The 27,018-nt window shown below is 41.0% G+C and overlaps 1 protein-coding gene across 12 annotated transcripts in view; it reads right to left on the bottom strand.

Annotated features, from left to right (window-relative positions):
• Nucleotides 1–1,458: 1,458 nt before the first annotated feature.
• SHANK2 (SH3 and multiple ankyrin repeat domains 2) overlaps nucleotides 1,459–27,018 on the bottom strand; it is a 359,718-nt gene continuing 334,158 nt past the window's right edge. For 6 of the 12 annotated variants that reach the window (XM_075188258.1, XM_075188257.1, XM_075188261.1 and 3 more), the window contains 5 exons: nucleotides 19,246–19,376; nucleotides 17,173–17,284; nucleotides 14,295–14,315; nucleotides 8,426–10,817; nucleotides 1,459–2,330 (listed from right to left, as the gene is read on the bottom strand). In XM_075188258.1, coding sequence (XP_075044359.1) covers nucleotides 1,775–2,330; nucleotides 8,426–10,817; nucleotides 14,295–14,315; nucleotides 17,173–17,284; nucleotides 19,246–19,376 — 3,212 coding nt within the window. In that variant the 3' untranslated portion in view covers nucleotides 1,459–1,774. Of the gene's footprint in view, nucleotides 2,331–8,425; nucleotides 10,818–14,294; nucleotides 14,316–17,172; nucleotides 17,285–19,245; nucleotides 19,377–19,606; nucleotides 19,667–25,448; nucleotides 25,470–27,018 lie in introns of all 12 variants that reach the window. The other 6 variants (XM_075188260.1, XM_075188262.1, XM_075188268.1 and 3 more) reach the window with 5 other exon arrangements.

Raw genomic sequence — 27,018 nt, 5'->3', positions numbered from 1 at the left:
TAAAATTTTGGTGTTGAAATTACATAAACTAGATATGTCAAGAAAAAAATTCTCTCTTAAATTACACTATGTAACAAAAGTTCTAAACCTAAAATCCCCAGCCAACCGCTCACGTGACAGGCAAAGTTACTTTGTGTCTCTACAAGCTCTTTGTAACGTAAGGAGCAGATTAGCAGGTCGTCTGATAATTAATGAGCTCATCACCACTGGCGCTGTGCACTCTGTGTTGGTATGGTTAATTGTTGGCAGGAACTCTGCCGGTGCAACGGCCAAGTAGTTCATACGCTAAGTCTCTATAGTAAACCAAAAATTTAAATAGTAAATACGGACGATAAGTCGCCCCTCTACGTCCTTTTGTAAGACACCGTGTAAAAATATATTCTATTTAGCTCTTTAAATGTTCATCTTGATTCTAATAAATACATTTGTCTCAGGTGCCTGAAAAATCCATACTCAAGCAAAAGAAATACCCATCCAGTGTAGGAATAGGACACTCGGTGTTTTAAAGTACACCTGTCACATACACATTGTAGGGGCAGCTTTTATGGGTTCAACGAATATTCAGCCTATCCGTTCACTAGGAAATATCGACACCACTTAGGCACGATCTACAAAGTAAACGGATTGGCTGAATATTTGTTTGTGGGTGAAGCCTCAGTGAGGTCACTGGTTCCACGTGCACTGATTGGCTGGATATTGGTTTAGACCGCAGAATGAGCTGCCTCCACTGTGCATAACTGACGGGTCTACTTTAACCCAACTGAAAGATGAGCGTGTCAATCCCAAAGTCTTCCACAGCCATCTTTTTCCACAGCGATGACTACCACAAACACACTACAACAACTCCTGGCACATTAGAGAGAGGTAATACCATATGCATTCAATACAAAAAAAAAACGTAGCATGGCCTTTCTGGTTTATAGATTTAATTCTGAAATTATCACCAAGTGGAAGACGATGATGGCTGAAAACCCATTAATACAATTTGTAACAAGGCTGAGCGTTTCACTACAGAATAATGGATTGTGGAATCATGAATTGGTGGATAAATTACAGTCTTGCCCAGCGGATAATGGAGCAACAATCAGAAATACTCTCAAATAAAACGCCTTTTTGCTTGATTTTTTTCTTTTTTTCTTTATTACAATGATAAATTTTAACTTGGATACAAATTAGTAACCTGCAAAAGAATAACACGTAAGTTCTAGACCCCATCCGGTGTCTGTAGCCTGGGACCACCCAGCCAAACACCGCAGGCCCCTCTGATGCTGAACGGGGGGGGGGTGTAAATGACTTGTTTCCATAGGGGTTTCAGTTAAATTCCTTCCTATATATTTAGTAACGCTGCATTATCCACACCCACTTCTGAAGAAAGATCCATTCTTCTATGGAGAAGTTCTAGAAAGATAGAAAATATAACACAGCTCAGCTGGTTTAGGTGCATTCAAATGAGGCTGATTTTATTTATTTATTTTTCTTTTTTTTTTTTTTCTCCAAATAATTATTCCACAGAAATAGTATTATTAAATCACAAAAGTTTTTTTTTCCCCCCCATTTTTCTTTCTACAACTAAAGTGGCACAAAGGCTGCCCAGTAGACCAGCCACTTATCTCCTTAAAATATTGTGCTTATAAATTATCTGTACAGCTATTTAAACTTGCGGTAAAGAAAGGTATTTAAATTAGTATTTGTTTCCATAAGTATTTTAAGTGCCCCGTTTAAGAAACGTTAACTGTTTGGAAAAAGGAACTTGAAGAGGCAACACAAGGTACTTCTATCTATCCAAGAGCTGCTTCAATGCTCGTTCTATGTTCATTCGATGTCCTACTCTGGTGACTCCGAGATCTATCAGATCTTCTTTCTGAAGGCTTGGTAAGTGGGTTCCATCTATTTCATTGTCCATAAACATATCCTTGTGTTCTCCGAGGTGTAGACTTTCCAGCCAGTCGGCGACGTCCTGTTTAGTCCACATGTGGACAGGCTTTGCTGAAAAAGGCTTATTGGAGATTGGCTGTTGTAAAATCGATGGGGAGGGGGACCTGCTTCTCCCCATGCTCATCCCGAAAATATCTCCCATAGGCGGCTGGGTTGGTAGAACAAAGACATCGGAAATGGAGGCGGGTGGAGCAGACAGTGGTCCGGGCTTGATATCTCTGATGATCTCGGCAGGGGATACCACGGGGCTCGGAGCTCGCCTCATCCCAACCATCCTGCCGTCAAACTCGGGTGTCCTGTTCTGTAGAGTGATTGGCTGGTTTGCTCCAGGACGGACGGTGAAAGTGACTGCGGTATTCCTGTTACCTGAGACGGTACTCAATGCTTCTGTACCCCTGCAAAAGAAGAACGGAACACACTTATGCTGGGAAATGTATTTTTAAAGACCTTCTCTGATGCATATTAGTTAGGTATGGAAATCATAAAAGGAGATCTTATGGGTGTGGACAAATATTTATTTGTGGGATATGTGAGGATCAGAGAGCTCTATCACAGAGCCACTGACTACTTTTTAAGTGCCTGTTTGGCATATGTTTGATGGAGACAGCTAACACTTCTAAAAATGAAAACTGGAAGTGTTGCCCATAGCAACCATTCAGATTCTAGCTATCATTTATCTAGTACATTCTATAAAATGACAGCTAGAATCTGATCTGTTGCTATGGGCGACACTTCCACTTTACCTCTTTAGAAGTTTTGGTAAATCTATCCCCATGACTATACAACATAGTGCATGTTCATATAACAACTGCATGATTGGATCCTATATAGTTTTCAGATGCACCGCTAACAGGCATCCATATTGTACTCTGTGATGTCATTAGTTCCTAGTAAATTCATAGGCTGCACTCAGGAATAACTGTGACGCTGTGCGTGAGTGACACTTTAATAACGAGAGAGGAATATTCCACTCATACATGTGCACTTTCTCCCAACTGTTTAATATACTAGAAAGGAAAGCATGGGCTTACTATGTAGAAATACAGCAAAATAAAGAATGAATCTATTTATTTGACAGGGATGAACAAACCTGAGCAGTGTACTACTAAACTACATCTACCATCATGAAAAAGGAGTGTGGTCAACTGTGCTCCCGTGTAAGTGGTATATAAAGAATAGCTGCCGAAAGGAGGAAAGTAAGGCTAGGAATGGATAGTAAAATTTACAATTTTGCGCCCCCCGGGCAGCGTTGCATCCAGTTGGGTACATTTATAAAAAAATATTCTTAGATTAAGAAAAAAAAAAAATGGACACAACAAAATGTCATTTTAAACTATCCCAAAACTAAACATATTTACAGAAAATTACAGGAGTGTTAAATTAGGTGCAGGTACACAAATATGGCCAAATTGGTCTCACTGTGTGACAATTACCTTCATGATTTGAAGCGTTGCTTTTAGGGCAGCTTCTGACAGGAGCAGAAGAATACTTCTTTCTGTCTTAAGGCTGCAATTTTCTTATATATACAGAGTAATTGTCACAGTCATGTGCTTGCTCACTTATGTTGTCAAAATTTCAATACTTGTTCCAAGGGGCAGGCCAGAAAATAGAAAATGTTGTATGACAAATATGGTGCATAAGAATAAATACAAAATAGAGCACTCTTCCTGCAAAGGCAGCGTTCTACAGAATGAGGCACCGTTCTACAGAATGAGGCACCGCAGCATGGCTGCTGGTAGATATCTGAGGTCTAATCGTGGACCCACACACATCACTTGATGTTACACAAGGATTAGGGGGCAGACTGGAATGTGAAACAACCCTTGTGTAGAAAGGGTGAAAATTAAGATTACAACTACATGTAAACATAGAAGTGACTAGATTCCGTGTGGAAAGGAATTGTAGCATTTTTGGCTGGCATGGCAGAGAACAGAATGATTTCAGAGTTACTACAGATGTCAACATTTGAAAGTAATCTCCACGGACGGTTTGGTGCCAACGCATTTCGGCAGGTGATAATTGCATTAACCATACAAATAACAAACTGTAAAGTGAGGTGGTTAATATTTATGGTGGTAATCGTTTTCACGATTACCACCATTCCGACACCGAGGAGTAATACACTTAAATTCCGAATGTGGGAAACGATTGTAATATAAGCAGACTTACCTCAAAAACGGACGCTGTAGATCTCCAATCGCAGCAGAATGGTGATGTTAGAACCCCGCAGGTTAAGTGTTTAAACACTTAACCCGACATTGCCGCTTTAAATGAAAAGTGATACAGGCCGCGATGACGTGAAAATCTACCGACGGACACCTGACTAGTCGGAATAACTTCCAGTCACCACCCTGCTGCGACCGGAGATCTACAGCGTCGCTTTGGTGGTAAGTCTGCTTATATTACAATCGTTTTTTCCCCACATTCGGAATGTGAGTGCAATACTCCTCGGTGTTGGAATTATCTGCACTGTTAAAGAGTACTCAACCCAATATTTAAAGCCAGGGACATTCAAGGGATGAATCTTTTCACCTTGGATTATCCCTTCAAATCAGGGACAGTTGGCAGCTATGATGTACTGGTATTCTGCTAAATCTGTTTGGGTAGCAGGAGACTTGTTTTGGACCCACCCAAAACGAGAAATATATCATTTTTTACTGGAACCTTAAGTTAAGGGTAGCGCTAACATTCTCGGGGGAATTCAATTCTCCGCGTTGTTCTAACGAACAATACGGGGTGCGCACAATTACCATTAGTACGGTAATTTCAACATGCAAGCAAAAATCAGTGTTGAAATTACCGTAGTAACGTTAATAATGTGCAGCAATTACCGTACTTATGGTAATTGTGCACATCTCGTGGTGTTCTTTAGAACAACGCAGGGAATTGAATCCCCCCTCTGAGTCTATTCCCCTGCTGTACTTCTCACTGGTATTAAGTACTTTCTGCTTTTCATTTATTGATACTGGGCCTGATTCAAGTCCGAACACAACTTGTGGTTAAGAAAAGGTCACAGAACTTAAGCGTAGTTCCACCCATATTCAAAGCCAAGCGGATCTCAAGATGCGTGTATCTGTTTGTAAGTATACTCTGCCTAAACGTTATTTACTGTATTTTAACACACAGAACAGAGTGCGGTGAATGCACAATCATATGTGCAATATAAAGTCAGGACGCATACAAAATATGATAAAATAAATTAGCAACTCAACAGTATAATCATTGATAAAAATATTGATTTTTAAAAAGTCTGTTTTGCTTTAAATACATAAATCAAGATATTCTTTATGTATGTATACTGTACATACACTGCATTTTTATGGCGTACTTGTACTTTTTAAAACAAACACTTTGCCATGTCAGCCATCACTATCAGTCTTACATCTGCCCTGTAGCTGGTGCAAATAATTCAGCTAAAACAAGTGTACTTGCAAGAAACCCAGGACTAGAATCGGCCACATCTGCGCCAGAACGCCGTTACTGTATATGGCCAGTATCCATCAGCCCCTTCCCATTGCCCTTCGGTGGTGGTGGTCAGCATATCGATGCCAACTACCCCAAACTTCACCGATGACGACTCCTCATCACACCAACTTCAGCCAATGACGATGAAGTAACGAGGCGGCTGCAGTTGATGACGTTATTGACCGTGCTGACGCGATTATCGCTGTTGTTAAGGGGGTCATGTAAGTATGCAGCCATGTACAATGTAGTTTACAAAGGCTTCTACATTGTACTCGTCGGCACGGTCAATGACGTCATCAAGTGCAGTCTCCTTCTTACTTCATCGTCATTGGCTGAAGTCAGTGTGACGAGGAGTCGTCATCGGTGAAGGTGGGGAAGCAGCTCTACGGAATCCTCAGGTCGGGGTAAGTCTTGTCGGGGTTCTCGGCATCGATACGCCGTACCCCACCCCTGCCCTTCAAATCATAGACAGGGTCACTCGTTTTCAGCCATGAATTGCATTCATTGGCGTCGGGTTCAATTTGGACCATCTCCAGAGCTATTAGACCCTAGATACGGCACGCAAGCTCCGAACATGAATCAGGTCCTCTGTGTTTACTAATGCGGGTGCCGTGTATAGCTGGTCCTCATAGGTGTGCATTTAGAGCTATTTGAGGTGGAGGCACAGATTGAGGTTCAGGCATTCCCTACTCCACCTCAAAGACGCCCAGGATGGACTAGCAAGTGAGCGCCAACTAGTGTTCAAGTTTGGTAGCGTTATCAGGTCCATAAAAAACCCGCTATCCCAAAGTGATATTTCAGGCAAATCCTCAAAGCTAAATAAAACATTTGCTAAGCTCAATTTCTAGGTGTCATTCATGTCAAGGTAAAATAAATCTTTTTGGGATAATGTTGGTTGTAGCTGTAAGTAATGTGCCTAAAGACCAAATAATCTTTGGTGGATAACGTTGGCTCCATCTGACCCGAGAAGTCATTCTATAATTGCATTCAAATCTCTTGTGGATCCTTATCCAGCTGTCACACTTTCCTTCCCAAGTTATGTACATGCAGTGTGTTATCAAGCTAATAAATTAACCATAATTATACCACTATAGGGACAGCAAATACCAAGGTATCATTAGCCCTTCTAGCAAAATAAAGGGTTGCATAAAGTTTAATATAAATTATTTGGAGCATGCAAACTCTGTTGTGGGAAGACTACAGAGAGGCTTCCCCGGAGAAGACAGACTGCCTGAGTACAAATGCAGGTTTTGAAGCTTTTTACTCATCTGTATTTTTTAAGGCAATTTCTGAATTTACATTTCAAACTTTTTGAACTTGAAAAACATTACAAATAACTATCACTTTATATGATGGTTGATTAAAGGGCCATAGGCTTAGGTTTACTCTATTTGTTGTGCAGTGTTCTATAGATCACTGGCCCAAACCTGATCAGGTAAAGGAAAAAAGTTCCCGTGTCTGGCATTAGAGGCAATTAAAACCCCCCCAGATACCCATCAGCTACAAGTAAGTGTCTACATTAATTGTCTGATGCCTACTTCATGTGATGGGTAGTCTGCATGCTCATTAACATTAAGCAGCCAACAATATGTCTGCCTCTAGTGGATTTAAATTATGAAGAAGCCTCTTTGGTGGCGCCATGCACCTTGATTTCTACCAAAGCGCAAGGGGTTTGCTGAAAAGTTTTATTTAATTCTACAGGAGGTTGGACTCTGACATTAAGCCTTTGACACAGTGCGCTTCTTGACATTTTCCCACCATCCCTTATCCTAGATGCACTTCTAGTTTGTGGAGGAGTCTACTGATGAGGGTACAGAGCAGGCGTGCACTTTGTACTGTGCTGGTGGTGAGCAGCCAATGTGCTTTTCGAAGTCCACTCTGTGTAGGAGACCCGCACTTTAATCATGAACTAACTAACGACTATGGGAATACAGTCATCAATAGCTTAAGACCTAAATGATACAGTATTGGAACACAAATAAGTTTTCATAAGTTGAGTCACAATTCCTGCCATTTCCAGCTGTGAAAACATGTCACAAACGTCATCATTGTTAAATCTGGCATTCCCCTCGCCAGGGGCTAAACCAATATCTGGTGGCTCTATTTGTATGTAACTCTGGTACCACCAACTGCAGAAACTAGCAATCTAGACTAGCAGTCGGCGCTCACTTGCTGGTCCAGGAAAATCTGGGAGTCTCTGAGGTGGAGCTGGGGAGTGACCTGATCTCAAAGTGTTGCTGTCTGCGCCTCCACCTCAAATACACATTGAGGAGACCCAACTAGATGCAGCACCGGCATTAGTAAACACAATGGCAATAAATGCAAAGCAGAATGTACAAGACCAGTGAGAAGCAGATAGGAGAGAAGCACAGAAGTGGAACTGGCTCAGAATGTTAGCGCTACACTTTCCAGTACAAATTACACGTTGCTCATTTTGGGTGGGTACATAATAAGTCAGACTGGTGACACGTATGACCTCTTATACTGCTCCAACAGATCTGGCAGAATACAGAAACCATTTTATGTATGTCCTGTTTTCCCCACTATCCAGCCCTGTGAAGCATGGGGACGCCTTACAAATCAATAATTACAACTAAAGGGAAAGTATCAGATACTAGTAAACAGGCAGTGATTGCAATGTGAAAACATGTGGCATTGGTTCATATTTTGATCAAAACATTTAAGCCTGAATCCCAGCATCAAGGGCATCTCATTGTATGCAGATCCTACACTGACCTATATGCTTCAAACACCATTAAAATGCAGTTAAAATCAGATGACCTTGCTAGATGTAAGCCCCTATATACCTGAGAGATGAGTGCATGTGAATTTAACTGGATTTTAATGGCGTTTGAAGCATTTAGGTCAGTGTAGGACCTGCGGTATCTGTTCCATGTTCTGTTGTATATTCCATGAAATATTTGTGTTGACAATATAGACTGATGGATTGCCAGGTCACAATAAATAAAATAATTAAATAATGAATAATGTGTTGGTAATAACTATAACAACATGATTGCATTACCTTGTGCTGAGACTTGCTGTTTTCATCCCAGTTGGTGAATCTAATCCTTCCCCTGGCTTTGAGGCCTTCTCTCTGTTCATCTGTTGCAAAATGGAATTTAATTCACTAATAACATTGGCTTTGGGACTTGGCAAGATCACGCTCTTCATCTCGGGGACATCGCCCCATAACTTGGAGGTCCTGGGTTGCCCAGCTTTGTAGATGCTGGGCTGTATCCCTATCGGGGGAGGAGGAGGTGGAGCAGGAGGAGGGATAATAAAAGCGTCCATGTTTTCTTCCAGGACAGCGTCTTTATAAAGTGCATTGCTCTTGGTGATTATGGGCTTCACTTTTGGCTTTGGAGGTACTGGGGGTTTGTCCACTAGAAATGCTTGCCCATCTGCATAGACTGTACACGTGTCCAAGTTTTCGCCACCCTCTGATGATAAGGTAGATATGCTGGAGACAGTGGAAATAGTGCTTGTCGTTTCTAAGTGGTGGTCGCTGCCACTGCGGCTATCCACCTCCTCAATCCCAGAGTCTGTGACGTTATCAAAGCTTTCAGGATGATGCATGAACGAGGGTGGCAGGCAGTTGGACAGAGCTTCGGGCTTTTTACTGTCTAGAGAATTAGAGGCAACGTTGGGATTAAATGAACCAGGGTGGAGAGCGCCGTTCTTCCTCTGCATCAACAAGTCTGCCAAGCTAGCGGGCGGCATTGCAGAAGCATCCTCCGGAATATCAAAGCTGTTGGCAAATTCGAGAGGAGGAGGCAGCGGCTCAGTGAAGATAAAGTCCTCGTCCACATCTATCGAGGCAAACGGTGGGGGAGGGATGCGGAATGGTAGGATTACTGGCTCGTCCACAGAACAGACGGCTACGATGGCTTTGCTAGGGGGCACAGGGGGTCCAGGATCGCTTGTTTTGGGTAACGCATTTTCTACATTTTCATTGGGTTCTAATGCCGGAGCACAAGAATTCTCCGGAGAGACCACTTTTTCTACATCTTCATGGTCACCAAGAACATCCTCTGCTTTGGTGGTGTCTACTGTATGAACCATGAGCAAGCCGGCCGTCTTCTGTTGTGAGGTGTCCATGATGTTGATCAACATGTTCTTTTTCTCCTCGTGGCGTTTTTCCTCCTTTGCCGGTTCCGATTCGTGCTTATTCTCAGTCTCTTGTCTTTTTAAGACCCCCCGCTGATTCTGCCTACTCGTACTGACAGCTGCCACTGGAAATGGGCTTTCAGCATTGGTGCGTAGTTTTGTATTAATGTACAGAGGCTTGTTCAGGTCCGACTTGTCCTTTTCCGTGGGGCTAGGGCTGGGCTGACCTTGCTCTTTCATAGCTCTGTCTCTAGCCGCCAACGCCAGAGCCAGAGGCGAATTAGGATCTAGCAGTTTCCCTGTAACTGGATGCATGTAATTTCCAGAAACACTAATCCCTTTTGTGGTGTTGTTTTCGTGTCCTTTCCCCTTTCCTAACCTTAGATTGTTCAAGTCTACATTGTTACCAAACGCATTTGAAGTTCCTCTGCTTAAAATTAGCGAGGTTGGACCCGCAAAGTGCTTAAAGCTGTCCTCATTACAGAACATTCCCTCATCGATGGACTTGGAGTGCCGCAACCTAGGGCTGGGTGCGGGGCCTACACTTTCATCTCCTAGGTCTGTAGACAGAAAAGCAGGAGAGTTTCGTCTGGCCTCTAACCTTTTCTCCCTGTCCCTCACTGCCCCAGCAATGGCCGCAGCGAATGGACTGCTTACATTAAGGCTGTCATCTGGCCTTAACTGCCCTTGCTGCTCTGAGGTTTGAAGGTCCGTCTCCATGCTACTTCCCTGGCTGCTCTTTCCGCTGCTGCTAGTTGAAGGTTCTTTAATGATGATGGTTGGGATAGGAATGGAACAAGTCTTTTCTGGGCTGTCCTCCACATTAGATTGTTTTACGAGCATTCCCTTTCTCCTAGCAGGTTTAGCTGGCACATAAACGGCTTTGTTTCCCAACTTTCCAACCTCAGAGTAAGGGTTTTCTGGCATTTGGCCTCTCTTGTTTACAAAGTTTTGCTGGGATGAGATTTTGGAACTATGAAGATCTTCGGAATCTAAGGAAAACCTGTCCGTCTCGTGCCTGTAGTACATGCCTCTGTCTCTCATAATTGTCCCCACGTTATCTGATCGCACGGCTGGTGATGGAGACTTTGTTCCTGCATTCTGGTTGAACGTTGGCTTGATCGTCCCATATCCTCTAGGAGCTGGAGACTTGGGTGAATTAAACGGTGATGGTGAAGGGGGAGGTGGAGAAGGAGGTAAAGTCGCTGGAGGTGGTGGAATGTCCTCTGATGCATCCGGCATGGATAAACTTCTAGTGAACTTTAACATTGGAGGAGCCAAAAATTGCCTCTCTTCTTCAGTTATACCTGTAGGACGCAAAGATACATTTATTATTTCATTATACTTGATGTCCCCTTCATAAATATATTACATGTTTCTTAAGGCCAAAAGTGGCTCAATAAGGATATCCTTACAAAGAACTAAGGACCAAACGGGGTTAAAAAAAAATGGGCAGACTAAAAATGGGCCATAGACTGCCGTCAGAGTCTATGTTTCTATGTAAAATCAGTATTAAAAGGGTTGTCCACCTTCAGATGACTCATTTATTGCCTCACATGTGTATAAGTACACTGCTTTCTGGCTCATTCTGTGCTTTTCAGCCACATATTGTATCATTGAGTCAGAATAGTTTATTCTGGTTGCACCTGCCCATGACAAAGTTCTATTGTGCTATCCACAGCAGATATCGCTGTATCCAGCTGATGCTTTGTGTTGTATCTATGGGCAACACAAATTAACAATTCTGCCTGATGATATAAAATCATGGCGGTAAAAGGCAGAAACTCAAAGCAAATGAACTTGGTAAAGATTGCTGGGACCACGTCCAAGCAAAAAACATAAAAGTCATCTCAAGATGAAAATCCCTTATAGTTACTCGTTAATGAATCACCTTAACTTTACCTTCACACATCTAAAGTCAATTTTAAAATGACTACGGTCACTATAACAAAATGGATCTTAAAATTACGGAAGGCTAAACACCATATTTATCACAAAATGAATGACTGTGGTATTACATCTAAAAATCTTAGAAATAACTCTAAGGGCTAGATTTACTAAGCTGCGGGTTTGAAAAAGTGGGGATGTTGCCTATAGCAACCAATCAGATTATAGCTTTCATTTATTTAGTACCATATACAAAATGACAGCTAGAATCCGATTGGTTGCTATAGGCAACATCCCCACTTTTTCAAACCCGCAGCTGAGTAAATCTAGCCCTAAGCGTTTAAACATCTAGAACATTTGCCATTCATCTTCCACTGACAAAGGTTCAGTTTCAAGTACTAGAAGCTTTGTACATTTCAGTAAGCTTTCCAGGTCTCGTTAGTCCGGCCCTTACTAGAATGTACTGAGTAAGCAATTATTCAATATTCGCTCTTTATGTAGCACAATTTGCACTGTCTTCTAGGCTTGAAACCATTTTCTAACCATTTCACAAGGTTGAGTAAATAATGGATATCTACATTTTTTTGCACTCCTCAAACATACTTCAACTATAACACTAGAACAACTCAGACAGACAGAAATGAGACAGAAATACAAGGAAGACACAAACATAGGTGTATGGAAATGACTTATTCTTCCATATCAGTAACACTGTATATAAAATTATATCTGACAATGTCACCTTGACTACAGTGACCTGTAAAGAATACACAAAAACAAAAGAGCATCTCTCTGAAAAGTCTCCTTCAGTGCAGAGAGACGTGTAATCTCGCTCGGCCAGGGAGAACCTTTCTTAGTGGAAAGAAAATTAATATATTGCCATTCTAGAGCCTTGATGTCTGATGCGAGTTTTGGTTCATTGATTACACTTCTACCTGTGAATCTTATTAAACCTAAGGAGATATAGAAGATTTTGTCGAAATGGTTCTACAAAGCCCTTAGTACCCTGTCATACCGAGCTGGGTCATGGGTTCCATTAACCTACTTGAGTGGAGTTTGTATGTTCTTCCCGTGTTTGTGTGGGTTTCCTCCCACAGTCTAAAAATGCACTAGCAGGTTAATTGGATTCTGACAGATATGGACCGTTATGTGCGTGTGGTAGGGAATTTAGACTGTAAGCTCCTATGGGGCAGGGACTGATGTGAAAGATTCCACACTCTCTGTACAGTGCTGTGTAATATGATTGGTGGTATATACATAAAACAATAATAACTAGATATGGGATCTATTATCCAGAATGCTTGGGACTTGGGATGTCCAGATAAGGGGGTTCTCTGTAATTTGAGGCCCCTTGTCTAAAATAAAGAAAATTATAACGAAGAAGACTGCTGCTTCCCCTACACTGCTTCTGCCATTATGTTCCAACAAATGATTGTCAAAGGAAGTACTCCGCAATCATATTTGTGTGTGTTCACAGAGTATTGCTGTTATGGGGAATACATTTAAAGCCAACAGCTATCCTCCTTGCTGTCCATAAAGATTTTTAGTACTACAACAAAGCACTAAAACAACAACACACCAATAAAAGGAGCATTGTAACACACTATGTTTTGGGTTTTTTTCTAAAATGAAACTGCACAGATCAATTATAATTAATTTGATATCATGTTAAACATTGCATGTGTTTTGCGCCGCCCTTGACATAATTAACTGTTGCTGTTGTTCTAAAGAAAATAGTCCATTAACTAGAGCTGGCTTAGGCAACCAATGGCTCAACTGCCATTGCAGAACTACAAGTTCCAGCATGACTTGTCCCCCTTTTACATTGGTTTTTATAACCTTATCTTAATCACTATTGTACAGGTAACTGAAAGTACTTTTGCTATATTAAAAACATTTTGAATAACTTTTTCCTCATAATTGAATCTAAGCAGAACTTCATAACATCCACTGGCTATTACCCCCCAGTTAGCATATAAATATAAGGGGGGCTATGTATTTTGAAGGACGTTCATTGTGAAGGAAATAGCTTCAAGTTGTGATTGTGTTCCATTGTCACAACTAGAGACTGCTTTGTATATTTATTTATTCTCTGCTCATTAGAACGGGTGGGGTGAAAGTAAGATCTGGGTAAATATATGGCAGTGCATACAGGCAAAACATTTTGCAGTGTCCTGAAAAGTCTGGCAAGAAAAGTGCACCTGTCACCTATGTGCCGTGGACACAGCCATGTTGTAGACCGAATTAATAATCAAAGCAGTGCAGCCTAACCATTCACTAGGATCCAGTGACATCACTGAGGTACAAAATGGCCGACGCATAAGAGAGCAGCTTATCAATTTACTAGGAGTCGGTGACATCACTGAGGTACAAAATGGCCGACGCATGAGAGAGAGGCTTATCAATTTACAAGGAACCAGTAACATAATTAAAAATTATTTTTTTTTAGAAAGTTGCTCTCTTATGATTACCGGTTCAGCTCAAAAAACAGCTGCTTCAACTGTGACGAGTCCACAGGTGCACTTAAAACATAACATTACTATATAACTACAGGAATTATGTAATCAGATTATAAATATTGCACTTATATTTTTAACATTATTAATATATTATGAGCAGGCTTGGCCTCAGAGTAACCTGCTATACAATGTGTTATAACAATGTATAACTTTTTGTGTTAACCCTCTAAATCCAAGTACAGAAAACAAATGAACCTTTTATTTCCTATGTGAGAGAGATTTATATGATAAAAACATGAGGTAATGAAAAGCATTAGTGGAAGTTGCCATTAATACACACTAATTACAGCCTGCAAGTAGAACAGCGGTACATGCAAATGAGACGGTAAGAATAATCAGTTTATAATTGCACATCCTATAGTGTACTAAGCTACTAACCTGACAGAGTGATTCTGCTGTCTGACAAAAGGAAATCACTTGTTAATTATGCAGAAAATCATTTTCCATCTTTGCTGCCTAGTCATGTAGCATTAGATTATACAGTATTATTTGCGTTTCAAACAGTGGCAATTCATTTACTGCATATTTTATGACAAATGGAAGCAAACCTCAGAGCTCGCAGATATTTCAAAACAACACACACGCACACAGATGACAAGTAACAGGACTACAAGCCATGGTAAACAGACATTTACAGGCAAAAGTCATGTTATGCAGGGTAGGCTTAGAAATGCACCCATATCGTAACCTAGCTTGAAAATCGAGTGGAAATAATTAAAATTACACAATGGTTATATCATGATCAGTATTTAAAAACAACAAACCACAGACATGTGCTTGGAGTTTGTTAAATATAAGTACATCACTTATTTCAGGTCTCAACAGACAATCTGTCCACTGTGCTATCTTTTCTATATATAACAAAAAAAGAAAAAAAACCATATACATCAGTTAGGAGGGTAGTGGCTCTGTGGCAGCGAAAATTATTGTGGTAGAACTGTCAAGTGCCACAGTGCATACATAAAACATGGACAAACAAAGGAGACAAACAGAGGGCACAGCAAAAAACTAGATGAATGAACGTGAGCCGTATAGACGGGAGTAGGGTAAGTTTTAATAAAGAAATACATTTTCAGAGACCATTTAAAGATTTGAAGGCTGTTGGAGTCTGATCGGGCATGTTAGGGAATTCCTTAGGGAAGATGTATCTTGGTATTTAAGATAGATTCAGGTGGGGATCGATGGGTGAGGGGAATGTCAGATAGCAGGAGTTTGCAGTAGTTAAGTTGGGAGATGATTAGAGAGTAGATAAGAGTTTTGGTGGCGTCTTGGGTAAGAAGAGGGGTATTCTGGTAATATTCGGAAGGTGGAGCTTAGAGACTGAGGTAAGGAATAAAGCAGGGGATGGAGTCAAGAGTGACACCAAGGCAACGGGCTATGGAGGCTGAGGAAATTGTGGTGTTATTGATAGTGAGGGAGATTTGAGGGGAGTTGGCGACTCTGGGAGGAGGGAAGAGAAGTTTTGTTTTGGGCACTTTGAGCTTTAAGTGGCGTTGGGACATCCATGATAACATATAGCCAGTTAGTTACACAAGATGGTACAGAAGAGGAAAGGTCAGGGGAGGAGAGGTAGATTTGGGTATAGTCACCATAGCGGAGGCCGAATGAGCAAATGAGTTCCCCAACAGAAGAGGTGTAGAGTGAGAAAAGCAGAGGTCCGAGAACAGAACCTTGTGGGAGCCCAAGAGAAAGTGGTACTGGAAAGACACTAAAAGAGCGAGGTAGGCAGTGAACCAGGAAAGAACTGTGTCATGAAGGTCAATGGAGTGAAGAGTGTCGAAAGCAGCAGAGAGGTCCAGGAGGATGAGTATGGAGAAATGACCCTTAGACTTTGCTGTAAGCAGATCACTGATCACCTTTGTGAGTGGAATCTTGCAGAAGTCCAATTGCGGAGAGTCAAGAAAGGAGTGACAGGAGGGAAAGGGAGATAGGCAAAGTCGCTCAAGTACTGTGGAGGAGACAGCTAGTGTTATTGGCTTGCTGGTCTCCTAATAAGGGGAATGTTGTATTTATTGCAATGGTCAAATATTCTTTGAAATTAATTTAACATTAAGGATAAATGGGCACTAACAGCTGTCGTGTGGTCCCTATAACATTCCATCCAATGATCTTGCAATCATCAGTGTCTCTTATCCATGTCCTCGTGTGCCCCAACACTGCATGTTTTCTAGACCTTTTGAGAATTACAGGTAAAATAGTAAATAGCACTTAGATTTCTATAACAAGTCAGTCCCTTACGAAAACACTAGTGCCTTCCTAGATTTAGAAAAACACTGATTGCTTAGGGGGTTACGCTAGGAACCAGCGACATTACATTTCATGTCTCTGTGATGTCATTGTCTAGTGAATATTGATTCAGGTGAATTTAAGAACTATTGTCACGTATCATGAAGCAAAACATTCTACTCGATTCTTCTGGAACACTTCTTAGTACGAACCTCACTTACAAGTACATGTGCATCAACCTAACAAATTAATTTTATTTATCTGCTCCCGACCTTAGCGCAGGCTTCAGGCTGACATAATGTGGGCTTGATTAATTAGTGTATTTGGCATGTTTTATATCAACTAATTAATTAAGTCCATGTTAATTAAGTCAGTGCGAAGTTCAGAAACCAACGACTATCTATTGCAGGAAATGGGTCAGGTTAATGTTTCTGAACATGTCTTAGCATTTACAAATGATTGAACCATGAAAATTGTATATGAGCACTACTGACAAATGTTAATTTTCAGAACTTAGGGTAAGTCCAGGCAGACCTTCTGAGTAACCTACAATGCTGATAAACGCCTATGAGGGTAAACAAGCCAGACAGAGAAGTGCCTCCTTGTCCATGGCTTTCTGGGCAAAACGTTGCCTGTGTTTTTTTTTCCCATGTGGTCATATCCTTATAGCAAGGAGAGTCCTTCTAGAAATAGCACACATAAGTGATCATGGTTTGCTATAGAACAAATAAGACAGGTTGACACACTTGACCACTTCCCTGTTTCTGGTAGGTCAGAGCCCAAACAACATAATGAATAAAGCAAAACAAACAAAAACAAAACAACAATGTTGTCCTGCAACAATAAACTCGGCAGTCCTGATTTAAACAATGTATACAACTATTGATAAAAAATGTAAACACAATGACAGAAACCATAGCATGCAAGGGCCCATTGGTCAGGTTATAACAGAGATCGGCAAATAAAACAAAGCTTTGAGCGTAACAGAGGTGCACACAAAAATGAAAAATGGCAGGAAAAAGTGGCTTACCTATTGATTTTTGCCTTCGCATAGTGCCACGAGGTATACCCAGAAAAGGACCATGAGAGCTTCCTGGAACAGTGGGCGGCATTACAGCAATACCCTGCCTATCATACAGTGACTAAAACAGAATAAAATAAAACACAGCTAATGGAGTGCCCGCCAAACACATGTAAGTATTAAATCACTTTCATAGAACCATTGGATAAGCAATCATTGTTTTCAATGTAATACTGTGTGCACATCATGTCCCTTTTTACCTAGCGATACTCTACTAGACAGAGGAAACCAGAGTACCTATAGTCATACCCTGCCTGGATGTATATTCATCATCCAAATACAGGCACTAAAACGCTTGTAACCCAGGTAATCTAAGTGGCTGAACTTTGGTTTGTTCTAGAGGGTATAAATCTAAACAATACTGACTTTCAGCCCAAAGTGGGTGGGGCTTTACATTTTGAGGGAGAGCCCTCATTGTAGATGTGGTTGCATCAGGGGCTAATTTTTGTCTCTGGGGAAAGATAATTATAGACACGTGGAAGTAGCCGGACGCTGCTTAGCACATGCGCCGTGTCTACAGACGGATGCTGACACTCCACTGCCCGGGCGGATGTATAGACCGCAAACTCTGGAGCTTTCAGCTTTTCTAAAAGTAATTTCAAAATGTATCAGTGTTAGGTCTGTGGGCGAGAACATTTAAATAGGACTTTAGTGCCCTCATAAAAGCATAACTTTAAATGGCATAACCTCAATCCCCTCCACAAAACTGCCCCTAAAAATATGGAGAAGGCCGAAATGTAAATCTTGTGTAGATTTATGTCTGATTCTAGACCGGAGACGAATTAAATGCAAAATGCAAGATACTTGAATTACATTTCAAGGTGATGTTAATGTAGTCCCTATAAGTGGGTAACAGACTTTTGCTCCAAACATGGGAACTGCAACCCATTCATGATCGGGCAATAATATAGGTAAATATTTCTGTGCAAAATTACTTTATAATCACTGAGTTGTGATTTCAGAACTCAGCAATTATAGTTAAATGATAACGCCTTCCCACCACAGCTGTTGAGGTGAGCCTCATATGTAGGTCACGGTTTTGTACGGGAGACTCCAGAATTAGGGCAGACCTCTTTCACATCCAAGAAAGCAAGCAAATCTCCTGGGATCACTTGCCTGCAGCAAAATGGGCAGGGACAGGACTGAAGCCGTGCCATCACCCACCCCCCCTTTATCCCCAGGAAACACCGGCTGGAAGGGACATAAGCTGCAATAGCCCAATATACGTTTCTTTGCAACCTGTCCTGCTCACCTAATTTTTTTCCTACCTTCCCTCCGAATCTACCAGGAGCAGGGTAGGAAAACCTGGTATAATCTATGTGTGTTCTGCCTATACTGAGAGTGTCGCTTTCATCTAGAAATACTCCCAGACTAAGGCACAAATAGAGACGGCAATTCTAAATTACAAACTGATACAGGCCAGTGAAAAAGGTCCAGCAGGCCTTTGGCAAAAATACACCTCAGAATGGTGAGTACATGGACTGTATCCGTGCACTTCCTCCTCCTTGTGACATCACTTCCTCTTACATTTCCCTTAAATCACTTTATGGACCCAAAACTATAACCAAGATATTCCTTCACTTGTGTTATATCAAGTATTTGTATATAATAATAACACAAGTTTACTATTATATCCAAAACATAAAAAGATACGTTATCCCTTACATGGATAATAAGAATCACACCAGAGTTCCGTGACCTATATAAAGTCATTTAACATACAGCCTTGTGCCGTGTCTGTTCCGAGTGCTCCTTGGCAATTATATTCTTAAGAACAGTTTAGGTGATCCCATAAATAACAAATGTGAGGAAAGTCCCCTTTTTATCACTGGCTATCATCCTACATTTGTGTGTCCTACTAAGCAGGTATCATACACGCAGTGTATTTATCACGCGTGTAGACGCGTGTAGACGTGTGTGTGTGTGTGTGTGTGTGTGTGTGTGTGTGTGTGTGTGTGTGTGTGTGTGTGTGTACACTAGCCAGGGTTTGCTCCTCCAGTATTGCCCACCTCTCCTACTCACATTTGCTTCTGTAACGGGAGGAAAGCATCTACCAGTTGGACGCTGCTTAATTGTGGCCACCCTGGAATCTACAGGAGCGTTGTCCACTGGTCTTAAAGGCTTGGATAATGGGGTAGAGTCCTCAATTTTATCTGTAATGAAATAAGAAGTGCATGTTCCATCAGGACCCCTCTTATAAAAAAAAAAAAAAAGTCAACAGTCCTGATAAAATATAAATAAAAATGAAAATAAAAATAAAAATTAAGGCTATAACAAGGCGCTGCATGGGTAGCATACTTCAGGCGTGCAAGCAATATTCTCCTGCATGGATCTGAGCTGCATGCATGGTTTTATTTTAAGCCTACATGCATGTGATCATTACTTAGCGCGACGCGAATTACAATCCTCCTCTTCAAACACTCAACATCTGAAAGTTGAACATCTACATAGAAAAACGGAAAAAAAACCTTTAGCATAGACATTCCTACCAACAGACGGTATCCCTCCTGAGACGTGCAGGGAGGGTAGAAGGTTCATTGCAAGTGACGTGGTGACAATTAAAAGACTTATTGAATGCAACTCCCTACAATTGCACATGGCGAGAGATTTATCGCAACGCAGACCTCAGAGGGAAGTTATTTTCAGCACTTTGAGCATTAAATCATTTTGGCACAGTGAGAATTTTAACACATCCATCTACATTCACGAGCTGACATTTCTCTTAGTGTGTGAATATATTAAAGTAGTTTCTGCCTACAGAGGAGTTTCATTTATTGGTTTGTCCGTGCCCTACTGCAACTTTTACCAAATACAGTGCTGTATTTTTCTATCTTCTGTGCATCTCAGCCATGTTTTTATATGAGCACACAGAGTTCTTTACTTTGTTGTACATGACACAGAAAAAAAGACTAAAGACAAGTTTGAAGGGTGCTCTCTATACAGGAAAAAATTATCACTTTCAACAGATAAAAGTATATTTGTTAACCGTAAAAAAACGAAAATACAAAAAAGGTAACATCACTGGTTTCTCGGACACCTTCTCTTTCTCAGGAATCATTTAGCACAGAACGGTCGGCTCTGGTCCTCGGCGGCTGCACAATCAGTTGGCGACTATTTGAGAAGTATAGTGGAGTTTTCAGAGCCACATTTCCCCCATTTGATTGCTTGTTGTGCAGGAGTTCTTGTGAGTGGAGTGTTTGTATTTTAGTATTTTATTTTATTATAAAGAAATAAACTTGATCTACTGAAGGGGCTCCCTTTCCTGTATAGAGAGCACCATTGAAAGCCCCCCCCCCATATCTACTGCTTCTTGGTGATAGAACAGTGGATTCTCAAGATGATTGGAAGAGAACTCACATTGGAAAAGAGAATAATTTCAACACGGCTGGTGGATTAGTGGATAAAATATTCAAATATTTGTGCTAGATATTGTTTCCCTGTTTCTATATAATACTATATGTCAATAAGGTGGGGTTAGGGATATGCTTTTCTTTGTTATACATCAAAAATACTTAACTCTATCGGGTTATATAAATACATGTTTGAAAGCTACAGAAGGAAATAATGTATTAGTAAATGTTGCAAGAGGGTATATGTATGGCCCAATAAATTAAAGTCATCTGGAATATTCCTTTAAAGATGCCATCACATGGGCAGATCTTGCACATTGTCTAGTTGCTGCGATCAACCAAGTACACAATGTGGCCGAACTCGCATGGGAACCTCTGAATAATACCATGGCCTTAATCCGGTCACTTTATATACTGTACATTGTGTGGCTTCTGCCTGCTTTTGATTTACTCTGAAATCAAATACCACAAACCGGTCCTGAGCCTGAATTTCTCTCTTAATTTTTGGCTTCACAGCGAGTGATAGGAAAAGCAAAACACGCAAAGTATAGATAGCGAAGCTTAAATCAGCCAAGCAAAAAAGCACCAGTCAGCCAGTGGCGATTTTTCTCCATCTCTTGGTATTTCAGCATGGGGCTGGCCAAAATGAAAGTTATGGGACAAGCTGCTTCATGTGTAAACCTCAATCAGGCAGAAGCTCTAAATGACCAATGATCAAGTGTTGTTTTGGGGGACAAATCGTAATTACCCTGAACTGGATGTGATGTGACCTCATTCCTACTTGCTGCTTATCGTCTAGAGGGGACTCTAATATTTAGCAGTCGCACTATTAGTTCCTTGTTATGTTTTTGGATAAATTGTGTATATTAAAATGTAGACTATGACTATAATTTGAAAAGTTAAAATAACATCTTTGCAGTATTAGATAGATAAATATACATTTATCTCCCAAGTGCGAGAGAGCCTGTTGTATGTAAACACGTGTTATCTATTTCTGTTTAACCTCTCGAGATTCTGTAATGCATTTTCTATGGGAAAAGATGTTTCTAATAAAGTTATAAAAAAAAAAAAAAAAAATGTAGACTATGATATAAAACCAAAAGTTTTTCAATAGAGCTATACAGGAGGTAATTTAGGAAGTGTCTGGTGATGCCATGAGCCTGGATTTCTGCCAAATGGCATGGGCTGCTGAGCAGAAGGTAGAGCAGGCGTTCGCACCAGCCGATAGGGGGAGTTGGGTGAAGCCTCTTTGCAAATATTTCTACGTAGAAGAGCAAAAACGCGATTTTGTGTTGTGGAGGGAGATTGTGGACATGAAACAAAGACGTGGAACCCGTGTATTTTACAGACACTCTTTGCTGGCTGAACAAGGACATTAGTATTTTGCATCAGAACTGAGCTACCAGAGATCGGTGCAAATCCATGACGATTTGCATCCCACACCCAGTGTGCTTTCTAAACGAAGGCCACGGAGTTTAAAGTTTCAGTTTGGATTTTAAAGGGAATATACCACTGATGAATAAAACATTCAATAGCAAAGCAATAGTTATAATATAGAAAATATTATCGACTTGTAATTGGAGCCAGGGCAAGTTTCACCCTAAAAAAAGCCCGCTTGTTTGGGAGTTTTTATTCAGCACCTTCCCTCCCGTTACAAGTGCTGCATCCAGACCCTCATACTGTGTAGATCTGGTGGAACAGAGCTGCCATCAGCCATCCCTAGGGGGTGCTGTGTAAAACAAAAAAGCCACTAAAACTAATGTTGATCCTGTGGGGTGTAAGATGCTTAGTACAGTAGTAGCAGACTGTCAGCAGTCTATCATTGGTCAGCGGTTACGTCTGAGCCCATGTTACTATAGCTATATGGGGGCAGCACTTCTGCCTCATCATGTGTTTGATTCCTAACCATGGCCTTATCTGTGTGGAGTTTGTATGTTCTCCCCGTGTTTGCGTGGGTTTCCTCCCACACTCCAAAAGCATACTGGTAGGTTAATTGGCTGCTATCAAATTGACCTTAGTCTGTCTGTCTCTCAGTCCGTGTGTATGTTAGGGAATTTAGATTGTAAGCTCCTATGGGGACTGATGTGAGTTCTCTGTACAGCGCTGCAGAATTAGTGGCGCTATATAAATAACTGGTGATGATGATGATGATCTGTATCTCTATATACACACATACCCAGTGTCTGCTGTATTAATGCACTGTATATTGCTGCGTGACAAGCAGGGGAATTAAGCACCAGAGCAGGAAACTACCTATAGAAACCTACAGCCAGACCTCAGGCCTTCCAGCTCCTTTCCATAATGTTTCAGCCTTCCAAGAGGGTGCAGGGGCGCAGTGTCTCACCATTCACAAACATACTGGTCTAAATTACCAAACTACGGTTGTTGTTTTTTTAGTTATGTTAATCAGCTTTAAAGCTTTATCAATTTTAGAAATGAAAATTCCAGAATGATCCAACAACCCTTTGAGTGGCAATTGAAATGCATGTGTAACATGTAGCGCATGCCCTCACTTTTGGGGTCAGGTCTTTGCTTGGGGCCTATAATGTTTTGCACCCAGGATACACGGACGTCAGTCGGGTTCTCCCCTGCGCTGCAGGATTTAGAAGTACTCTTGGTGCACATTACTGTGCCTGATTAATGTGTATCTTTGCTATATCTGTCCTCACTGACCTGGCTTGTTCCTGATCTACGCACTGACTGACCATCTGACCAAACCTGTGTCTGATGCACTTATACAGAATCCTCTGACTGTCCAGAGAAACGCACTTATACAGAGTCCTCCGACTTTCCAGAGAAACGCACTTATACAGAATCCTCTGACTTTCCAGAGAAACACACTTATACAGAATCCTCTGACTGTCCAGAGAAACGCACTTATACAGAATCCTCTGACCTTCCAGAGAAACGCACTTATACAGAATCCTCTGACTGTCCAGAGAAACGCACTTATACAGAGTCCTCTGACTTTCCAGAGAAATGCACTTATACAGAATCCTCTGACTTCCCTGTTATGAAGAAAAACATCACCGGCCTGCAATATAATTATGTAGAGCTCACAGCAGAAACCGAGGATAAACATATGGTGTACATCCATCTACAGAGCTAAGTGTGATTCCCTAGAGTATAATAGTGCTAATTCATTCCTATGACATTGGAATCGATCACCGTGACCAAGAAAAAGCTACAATCTCTCCTGAAACAGTTTTGTATCCTCCTTTCCAAGGGATGTAATGTAATCCCACTCAAGGCCATCCATTAAACTGATGTATCGATGGATTAGATTTATCTGACAATGGTCTTGTTGTGGAGGCTGATACTGTATCTCAGTGTAGAGGGAACATCAGTAGATATGATGAAGTTACTTTGCTTAATGATCCCAGTAACATCTATATGAAATATCAGCAGCACTTCTCTCTATTCTTGTATTTCTCACATTTGTCCCCTCTGCTTCCAAACACTCGTTTTTGATACAATGTCATAACAAACCAAAGAAAAGGAATACATTCAACTCCCTGACCTTCCTAGCACATGCAAGATTCCAAGCATATGCTAATGAGCAAGTAATAAGGTAGACAACGTGGCTACATACTGTATAAAAGCAGGCCCAGGCTCCCTACAGAAAGGAGAAGCCATAAAATGGTAGCAAATTCCAGGTGTCCGTGCCTGACAGGGCTTTGGGTGACGTGGATATAGGGGTACAAGATTTGGATTGTCCCGATCCCCATTGAAATTTGAAGAGTAGGGAGTAGGGGAGACTAGTGAAGCAAGACACTCTCTTTATTGGTTTAATGTTCTTGGCATGTGTATTAGGTCATTTATTTAGTCTTTTCAACCAGTTTTAGATCCTAGATGGCTATTGTCACTGTGTAGTAAACTGTGAATGTCACAAGATGCTTTTTCATGCTGAACGCCCTAGTATTTTTCGTTGCCGCTGAAAACAGAAAAAAAATAACTAAAATGGACTTGACATGTGGTTTTGAAATCTTGAATTAATACTAAAGGCAAATTGAAATGTACAGTTATTAGCAGATATAACATTTTTGATAAAGTAAGCAAAAAACTGTGTCCCTCTCTTCTCGTCTGCACCAATGCCTCCAACGTTATTTAAATCGGCTGTTTCTGTAGGCTGAGGACCCTGTGACACTAATATCATGTGAGCTTTCAAAGCCAATCAGTAGCCTGTATTGAAAGCTAGACTAGTGCCTAGTTTGATGATGTCATACAGAGTTGCTCCGGAGCACAGTGGGCATGGTCCTGCCTGTACATGGGATGTTCCCTCTCTCACTGATACTCATAATAACCTGCTTTATACAGCAAACACTTGTAGATTGTCTACTCCTTACCACATTTCCATTTCATCATAGCTCTAGTAAGCAGCAATGTCCAGCGCCTTCTAATATTGTTATCCACGCAGGTTTGCAATCTTCCATATTCCACAACACACTGAAATATGTTTGGGAGTCCGGTTTCCCAAGTTCCGTTCCCTTTTTTTCACCTGAAATCTCTAACTCACAATCCCAATGAACCTAAATAAGAGAAGTTGGAATAGATTCCAAAAACTGTTTCACCTTATTTGCGACCTATAAGGCAGGATTGTATTGCCCGAGCAAACTTCAGGTCACGCGGTTGTCCCATCTTTTTATATAAATATTGTGTGAATCCTAAATATGTTGGCACTTAATTATTTGTATCCCTTTTTTTTCTAATAATCAGCAAGTAGTAAAGATGGCGAGATAGAGAAGAGACCAGAGTGTAACAGTGATCCAGCATATCAGCGAAGGCTGGTGGTCTACACCCTGTACCCAGGCTGGCCTAAGGAATAAGGACACAGTGTTATTCTGTGGGACAGACACAAGTAACATTCTCTCTTACCCTTCTTTTTCCGTACAGATGCTTGTAAGTAGAAAGAAAGATCAAATGTAAATTGAAGCTAAAATAAATGCCAAAATAAAACGCATACACAAAGCCTTTTACACGTCTCTTAAAACTTCAACTTTTGCATTATTTCACAAAATAATTTAACATTTCCATTACAGGTTTAATAACCCCATTTAGATCTTACTAAATAGCTGTCTTTATCGGTGATTGTGACCAAATGTCACTGCAACAAAGAACATAATAACTTAAAGAATTTGCAAACAATAAATTGTTCATCGTGGCCGTCCATTTTCAGAAGGGACCCAGGTGTCAGTGCGCTTTTTAATCTGGAACCCCAAAAGAGGAGGTAATAGAATGTACTGCACCTGTTACAACCAGGGGACCCCCAAGAGATGATGGGACCCCAATCCAGACCCACATATTGTGCACCTCTGGTTTATTTCATTAACTCAAATTCTATAAAGTGCGTCAGTAGTAATTGAAACAAATTGGCCATTAACTTCAGGATCACCCCCAGAAACACAAATATCGTTTTGAACTAGTGCAGAGTTTGCTGTTTATGATGCTGCTTTAGTTCTGGGAACTTAGATTTTTGGATGTTTTGTACTTTAATGAACCTAGTTTATACCATTTTCCATTATTCCATAAGCATCATGGTAGCTAACATCCCACAAAGGCTTTTTAAAAGGTACATTCATTTGCTACATGCTCTATAGAAGGCTGTGGTCTGAGCCAATGTTCACAAACATCCCACCCATCAATTCACAGGAACTAGTTCCGCCACTGAGGAGTGGAGCGAATTGATCAATGTCATAAATCGGATTTATTTTCTTAACATTTATTTATATAGCGACAGCATAATCCACAGCACTATACAACTGGGAGCAAATGAGGAAATGAAACATGTGGTTAAGTGTCACAAATTGCATATTAGTGCAGGAGGATTGAAATAGGATAATGAGGTGAGTGGGGCTTTATGATGCAAACACAGAGATGCTGGTTTGGGGGCAAGAGAGAATGAAAAGAAAAAGAATAAATGTATATTGTGTATGAACTGCGTATTCGGTGCTAATCGAGTAGATCAGTAGGGAGTTTCTGCAACTTGGGTGCAAAAAACATACTGGTAGGTTAATTGGCTGCTAACAAATTGACCCTAGTCTGTGTGTGCCTCTCTCTGTCTGTCTGTCTGTGTGTGTGTGTATGTTAGGGAATTTAGACTGTAAGCTCCAATGGGACAGGGACTGATGTGAGTGAGTTCTCTGTACAGCGCTGCGGAATTAGTGGCGCTATATAAATAAATGATGATGATGATGAACTTGATAAACATGACTGCAGAGGTGAGTTTTCGAAGACCCACTTGCAGGAAGTTATACAAGCCCTAGCATGCTTTGCCAGTAGAGACACAGCCAATAGCTGGCAGTGCATGCTGGGACTTGTAGTTTCACAACACTGTGGCCCGGCCTTGAGTAGTCTGACGCCTGTTCTCATCCGAGTCTTATGAACATTACTGCACTACAGCAAGCTTATAGAAATTTGATAATAGAGTATGATTGATAAAGTTGCT

The sequence above is a fragment of the Mixophyes fleayi genome, chromosome 10 (genome assembly GCF_038048845.1).
Source record: "Mixophyes fleayi isolate aMixFle1 chromosome 10, aMixFle1.hap1, whole genome shotgun sequence".
NCBI classification, from domain to species: domain Eukaryota; kingdom Metazoa; phylum Chordata; class Amphibia; order Anura; family Limnodynastidae; genus Mixophyes; species Mixophyes fleayi.
The sequence above is the reverse complement of the archived record's forward strand: the minus strand, read 5'-3'. Positions and strand labels throughout refer to the sequence as shown.